This window comes from Dendropsophus ebraccatus, chromosome 1 (assembly GCF_027789765.1).
Source record: "Dendropsophus ebraccatus isolate aDenEbr1 chromosome 1, aDenEbr1.pat, whole genome shotgun sequence".
NCBI classification, from domain to species: domain Eukaryota; kingdom Metazoa; phylum Chordata; class Amphibia; order Anura; family Hylidae; genus Dendropsophus; species Dendropsophus ebraccatus.
The window spans coordinates 212938167-212946188 of NC_091454.1; the positions used below are offsets into that span (position 1 = coordinate 212938167).

The window sequence follows — 8022 nt, forward strand, 5'->3', positions numbered from 1 at the left end:
TTCCTGGAGAAAGATCATTGTGGTCCCGGAGGGAATCGCCCCGTCACCTCTGTGACGCACTATAAACACGGCTCAGTACATGGCGGCCTTGCTGCTGATTGACAAGAGACGGGCTATTAATTTCCCAGGAGATTGTACAATGAAATAGCAAAGAGCTGGAGGCGACTCTCCGGAGACTCTCTGTAATGACTACTACACCGAAGTATCTATCACAAGAGCCTGACAACCATTTCCAGATCATCAGTATCACAAATGAGCTGAGCTCCATCTACCCCTACTTGACTATTGGATATGGGATGGACCCTCACTTTCCCTTAAAAACACTCCAACAACAATAAATACAGACTATGAAATGAAGGCTTAAAACACACTTTTTGGTGTCAAGATGGCCACAGCTTTATTTAATCACAAGACTAAAACAATCACAGGAGTAAGGTCATTCACAGATACTGTGAGATCCCTAGCACCCGGACAGGCAGCAATAAAGGGGGCGGCACGTTCTGGCTGCCAGTCTACTTAAAGGGCCCCAATGACCCTACTGAAGATCCATACTCCTGTGCTTAACCACCCTGCCCACCCCTGAATGACATTACCATTCGGACATACTTAAGGCTAGCCACTTCCAAGGCTTAGCCTGTTCACCACCATTTAACATCCTCTATGAGTTAAAAGGAGTCCACCATGACTTGCCTGCTACTTCCACCTGACTCCTGAGCCGACAAGCCAAAGTTGTGATATATGCATATTTTATTCTTTTTTTTTAATTGAATTTTTTATTTAATCTTTTTTTTTTAATTCAATATTATGTACGTATAACTTAAAACTAAAAGTCTAGACAAAACTATGAAAATTGTGCAAAACAAGGCGAAATCTCGGCTCATAAAGAGACATCCTCCAGCACTCAGGAGAGGAAAAAAAACCTGTGGAGGAAACCTCTAGGGAAGCATGGCTAAAGGATTGCCATTCCCTTGGGCTTAGAGGCATAAAGCCAAACTGTAAATAAATAAATGAAAATAAAATCGATTTTGCCATTGCATATGGTACCATACACAAACATAATATTTACATTATTACACTTACAAAAGGAAATTAGTTTTGACGTAAAAATGAAAAAAGGGAGGGCGGGAGAGAAATGTTTTCCTCCATATCTTCTAGTGAAAGAGAGGAAGTGAGAGAAAGACAGGAAGTTATATCTATTCCTAAACCCCACCCTGCTCATAGGGGTCCAGGGGATTCTTTATAGGCCAGGGATGGGGAACCTTTAGCCCTCCAAAACTACAATTCCCATCATGCCAGGACAGCCGAAGCTTTAGTTTCGGCTGTCCCGACATGATGGGAATTGCAGTTTTGCAACAGCTGGAGGGTCAAAGGTTCCCCGTACCTGTTATAGACCACTAACCAGATGCGTTAAACACTATTCCATCCAGCTCACTGACTAAAGGGGTTATCAAGGCATAGATAAACATGGACACAATCTTCCAGCAACAACGCCTCTCTTGTCCTCAGTTTGGGTGTGTGGTTTTACATCTTCACCGAAGCGAATAGAGCCCAGTGGTAATACAACCGGGCTCTAGGACCGGAGTGGCGCTGTTAGGAAAAAGAAAGCACTGTTTATTTTTAAATCCTGGATGACTCCTTTAACGATGTCATATAATAACCCTCATTTCTGTTCTTAAAGGGCTACAACCCCATATATACTCTAATATTATATTATATTATCAAATAATATGACTGGGGCAGTGGGTGAAACATATGTTCAACTTTGGATTCGATATACAGTATATACACTGTAAACAATCAAAAACAGAAGTCAAAACACAGTGAATAAAATGAATCTGAATAATACAAAAGTTTATTTAAAAAAGAAAGAAAGAAAACCAGGTACAAAATTCTGCTGCCCCTAGTGGTCATTTCTATATTAATATATATATATATATATATATATATATATATCGGACTGCAGCAGGTTTTAAATGGTTTCTATACAAAGTACAACTGGTTCTCAATAGTCGGAGTAAGGGTAGAAGGTTTGAGGGAGGGACCATGTCATCCCTAAAGGGCCGGGACTTGTAGGGCCCCTATAATAGGAGGACTATCATGGCTTTACTTTCAATACATCCTTTTATTATGTACATAAATCACAATGTTCCTAAAAGTGTTAATGATCACACTTCCATCATTTCCTTCCCGTTACTCTTTATAATGTGCCCTTATTTATGTGTCTTTTCATGTGTAGAGCCAGATGGTCAGAGCGGGCAAAAGTTCGTTCACACATACAACACTGAAAAGGGCGAACGCCAGTGTGCTTCCGGATGTGCCGGGTGAGTTCATCAGAACGGGCAAACTTCCAACTACAACCATCCCATTCACATACATAAGGCTTCTCTCCTGCAAAGTAGAATGAAGATTAGATTAGCTTTCTGCAATACTAATAATAAAAAAAGCCTCAAATTATCATTATTATAATAAGATATAACAGCCAGGTTACTGTAATAAGATGTTACTGGGGTAATAAGAGGATCAGGAGCCGGGTTACTGTAATAAGATGTTACTGGGGTAATAAGAGGATCAGGAGCCGGGTTACTGTAATAGGATGTTACAGGGGTAATAAGAGGATCAGGAGCCGGGTTACTGTAATAAGATGTCACAGGGGTAATAAGGGGATCAGGAGCCGGGTTACTGTAATAAGATGTTACAGGGTAATAAGAGGATCAGGAGCCGGGTTACTGTAATAAGATGTTACAGGGGTAATAAGAGGATCAGGAGCCGGGTTACTGTAATAAGATGTTACAGGGTAATAAGAGGATCAGGAGCCGGTTACTGTAATAAGATGTTACAGGGGTAATAAGAGGATCAGGAGCCGGTTACTGTAATAAGATGTTACAGGGGTAATAGGAGGATCAGGAGCCGGGTTACTGTTATAAGATGTTACAGGGTAATAAGAGGATCAGGAGCCGGGTTACTGTAATAAGATGTTACAGGGGTAATAAGAGGATCAGGAGCCGGGTTACTGTAATAAGATGTTACAGGGGTAATAAGAGGATCAGGAGCCGGGTTACTGTTATAAGATGTTACAGGGGTAATAAGAGGATCAGGAGCCGGGTTACTGTAATAAGATGTTACAGGGTAATAAGAGGATCAGGAGCCGGGTTACTGTAATAAGATGTTACAGGGGTAATAAGAGGATCAGGAGCCGGGTTACTGTGATAAGATGTTACAGGGGTAATAAGAGGATCAGGAGCCGGGTTACTGTAATAAGATGTTACAGGGGTAATAAGAGGATCAGGAGCCGGGTTACTGTAATAAGATGTTACAGGGGTAATAGGAGGATCAGGAGCCGGGTTACTGTAATAAGATGTTACAGGGGTAATAAGAGAAGCCGGGTTACTGTAATAAGATGTTACAGGGGTAATAAGAGGATCAGGACCCGGGTTACTGTAATAAGATGTTACAGGGGTAATAAGAGGATCAGGAGCCGGGTTACTGTAATAAGATGTTACAGGGGTAATAGGAGGATCAGGAGCCGGGTTGCTGTAATAAGATGTTACAGGGGTAATAAGAGGATCAGGAGCCGGGTTACAGTAATAAGATGTTACAGGGGTAATAAGAGGATCAGGAGCCGGGTTACTGTAATAAGATGTTACAGGGTAATAAGAGGATCAGGAGCCGGGTTACTGTAATAAGATGTTACAGGGTAATAAGAGGATCAGGAGCCGGGTTACTGTAATAAGATGTTACAGGGGTAATAAGAGGATCAGGAGCCGGGTTACTGTAATAAGATGTTACAGGGGTAATAAGAGGATCAGGAGCCGGGTTACTGTAAAGTAATAGGAGGATCAGGAGCCGGGTTATTAGGGGATGCTGAGGATGTAGACCACCATCTTACCAGTGTGTGTGCGGAGATGAGCTTTCAGGTGTGAGCTCTTGGTGTAGGTTTTGTCACATCCATAGTGAGTACAGCTGTGACAGGTGACAGTCCTGTTTGATGCTCTTCTCCCTTGTTTCCGCTTTTTCTCTTTACGTGTATAGGCCACAGACTGTTTGCTGCTCGGTTTGGATGGCTCTGTTAATACATAGTAGGGCACAGTGGAGAACGGCTGGTAAGACTGGCCGTCCAGAACAGAGTATGTCCGTGGTAATATTGGAACATGGTTTGTAGAATAGTGGGTGCTGGGGATTCCGGGTGGCATGAGCTCTTGTTTCGGAGGCAGTGGATACACATAACCCATAGACTGCTGTATGGGGTAACTGTCACTGTTTATTGGTTGGTCGATACTGGGTGATGCCACAGTTTGGGGCATCGCCATTGAAGATCCATCTAGAGATGCAGGGTCTGTGAGGCTGTCCTCAGAGGACATGAGCAGGGTGTTAAACATATTGGACTGGCCCATGTCTGTGTATCCCTGTAGGTGATCCTGGGTTACAGGCGTCTGCGTGGAACAACCAACATCTTCTGACAAATCTGAGAAGTTATTTTTCAGGAACTCCTGGTCCCAGTACAATTCTTCCTCTTTGATGTGACATGTAGTATAATCTGAAGGGGCAGAGTGTGAATACTGGCCACCAGGGGACGCTGTGAATATCTCCTGCCCAGACTGTGACGCTGCACAATTCCATATCTGACAAGGAAAAGTAGGATCATTAGTCATGTAAGGAGCCTGGGTTACCTGACCATCTGTCATTCTTACCGACTATAACATGTTGTAGTCACGCTTAGGCTATGTTCACACAACGTCAAAAATAGAGAAAAGGCGGCCGATTTTGCTATTTAAAATAACATCCGTTTTTGCTGCGATTTAACTGACTGCAATGGTAAAACATTGAAGTCAATGGAAAGAAGGACATCCAATGCTCACAACTGAATAACGGACGTTTTTACTGCGGACATCAAAATAATGATCATGATCATTATTTTAGGACGTCTTTTGCAAACAGTGGACGTTTTTTATTAGTTGTTCACACACAGTTTTTCTGTTGTCACCATCCTTTCTCCGTTTTTACTATTACATTCAATAGACTTTTCAATTAAGACACACCCAAAGGCCAATTAGTAACCCGAACTAGAATAATGTACCAACAGCTAGACAGTTAAATGACGTCCGTTATTTTAGACTCAAAATGACAGACGTCATTTTAAACGGAGCTGAAAAAACGTTGTATGAACATAGCCTTACCATCACCTGGTCAAAAATTCAACCTGCTGCCCTAAACCTGTATCTAAATACCCTGGCCATGGCACAGTGGCTTGTTGGCGCCCCCTCTACTTTTACCCATATAGGTAAAAAAAATAAAAGTATAATAACATTAACAAAAATATATAAAGAAACAGTGAAATATAACAATTGAATCCGCGCTTACTACTTTATGTTATGTCCTCATACTGTGTTTCATATAAATAATCATATGAAACAGAGCAGCGTTATAAGCGCCATACACTGGGGTAACAATAAGGTCTGGTCACATTTCTTTCCAATATACGTCGGCAGACTGTGAAGATGTATTCTATTTTGAGGCTATTTTGAGGCTAAAAAAGGAAAACAACAATGTTTTTGTTGCTTTTTTGAGCGTTTGTATGCACATTTTTATGGAAAGTTTATTCAGTGTTTTGTTTTTTTCAGGTGGATCAGGTCTTTGTAATTTTCACGTTTCCATGTGTATAAAACATGACCAAAACCTGACAGTTTTCAGTAAAGAACCATGCACTTATTTTTATGACTGGTAGAAACAAAGATGTAAAAATAAACTGAGAACTATCAGAACTTTTTCCATGAAATTCAATGCAATAGAGAAAATAAAAACAGACGGGATGGATGTTACCATAGCCTACATATATTATTAGCAGCAATATATCTAGTATATATTCAGGAAATAGACTGATCACAGTCTCTAGTTTGGCCCACTGCAGGTCCATGATGTTTTTGACAAGTTGCTGATGTATTGTAGTTGCTTAAAAGTAGCGTATGGCCACATAACACTGTAACTGATGTGTAGTGCCGCCACCACAGCACACTGCAAAGATAAGCTACTATCATATAGTGCTGGGAAAATGCCAACTACAGTGAGGAAATAACAGCTACTACATAAAGTAATAATACTTCTATACATTATCCAAGTAATACTGCTATACAGTGTCCAAATAATACTGCTATACACTATCCAAATAATACAGCTGTACAGTGTCCAAATAATACTGCTATTTACTATCCAAGTAGTAATACTATACAATGTCCAAATAATACTGCTATACACTATCCAAGTAATACAATATCCAAGTAATGCTGCTATAAACTATCAACATAATGCTGCTATACAATATTTAAGTAATACTACTATACAATGTTCACGAAGATTGAAGAAATCAGGCAATACCTTTTAGAGGGTAACTGATTCAGTTGATATCTAAAAGGTATTACCTGATTCTACTGCTTTCAATGGCTAATACGGTAGAACATTATTCTACATACAATGTTTGGGTTATAGTGTACTGCTATACACTATCTAAATAATACTGCCATACATTGTCCAAATAAAACTGCTATACACTATCCATGTAATACTGCTAAACAATATCCAAATAATACTGCTATACACTATTCAAATGATACTGCTATAAAATGTCCAAATAATACTGCTATACACTATGCAAATAGTACTGCTATACAATATCCAAATAATGCTGTTACACAATATCCAATTAATACTGCTATATAATGTCCAACTAATACTTCTATACACTATCCATGTAATACTGCTACACAATATCCAATTTATATACTGCTACACAATATCCAAATAATACGGCTATACAATGTTCCAATAATACTTCAACACAATATTCAAGTTATACTACTATACAGTGTTCAAGTAATACTGAACTGCTAAACAATATCCAAGTAATATGGCTATACAATGTCCAAATAATGCTGCTATATAATATCCAAGTAATACTGCAATACAATATCCAATTAATACTGCTATACAATGTCAAAATAATGCTGCTATATAATATGCAAGCAATACTGTGATACAAACTATGGCTGTATCTATGTTTTCTAGGACTCCCTAGGGTGGCATCCAACTTCTCCAGGTGCTGGGAGTCAAATGTCGTGCATTTGGCTTCAAACGTTGTCGAACCCAAACTCTAGGCAGTTTCGCTCAACACTAATAGTTATAAATGCCCACATACACAAGCAAAAACACATGGGATATACTGTATACAGCATCTACGTAGAATAAAAAAAATATATAAAAAACAGATATAAATTAAATATAATGTCCCCAGAAGCCACTTACCTGTATATTATCATACATAAACTGACTCTGATAGTCGCAGGAAGCTAGTGCCATAGTCCCTATATACAGATAGACAGGCAATAGTAGATATAGAAATCTATGTATATCTTCTTATAGACTGTCTTAGACCTGCATATCCCTGACTATCCTTGTGTTCTTCATTCAGCTTCACATAAGATAAGAAAGTGCATTTTGTTTTCAAGAAATTTAGTGGTTTAAGGGCGCGATCTGATTGGTTGGAAGGTAGAGTAAGCCACGCCCACTGGTCATCTCTCCGCCTTTCCTAAAATGGCTGTGTCATCAAATTCAAAAGAAGAAATAGCATTCTGAATGTGGTGCGAATGATAGCAGGTGAACACTATAAATATATGTGTGTGTGTGTGTACATATATATATATATATATATATATATATATATATATATATATATATATAAATTATTGTAGCATTTGTTTTATATATACTTTTTTTATAATAAATTATTGTAGTTTTTATTTTATATATTTTTTTAAATTTCATAATAAACTATTGCAGCATTTATTTTAAACAAGCTATTAACTTTTTTTTTTTTTTTTTTACATACACACATACATATAGTCTATATACATACAATATATTTGCATATTTTCCATTACAGCCCAGAGACTTGGGCTACCCCTCCAATAACACATTACAGACCCTCTTACATGACATGTCACAGGCTTCAGTTGGCTGAGGCCGGTAGTGTAC

At 38.9% G+C, this 8022-nt stretch overlaps 1 protein-coding gene across 1 annotated transcript; it reads right to left on the minus strand.

Moving 5' to 3' along the window:
• Positions 1-1929: 1929 nt before the first annotated feature.
• On the minus strand, positions 1930-7454 carry KLF1 (KLF transcription factor 1). Its single transcript, XM_069975993.1, has 3 exons — positions 7294-7454; positions 3887-4619; positions 1930-2388 (listed from the first exon to the last, which is right to left on the minus strand). The coding sequence occupies exons 1-3, from the start codon at positions 7345-7347 to the stop codon at positions 2198-2200; spliced, it is 978 nt and encodes a 325-aa protein (XP_069832094.1). The 5' UTR covers positions 7348-7454; the 3' UTR covers positions 1930-2197.
• Between the last annotated feature and the right edge of the window lie 568 nt (positions 7455-8022).

Coding starts and splice junctions, on each gene's coding strand:
- KLF1 (XM_069975993.1), bottom strand. CDS start 7,347: ATGGCACTAGCTTCCTGCGACTATCAGAGTCAGTTTATGTATGATAAT. Junction 4,620..7,293: donor TTATGTATGATAATATACAG/GTAAGTGGCTTC, acceptor TTTCCTTGTCAG/ATATGGAATTGTGCAGCGTC. Junction 2,389..3,886: donor TCATCTCCGCACACACACTG/GTAAGATGGTGG, acceptor TCTACTTTGCAG/GAGAGAAGCCTTATGTATGT.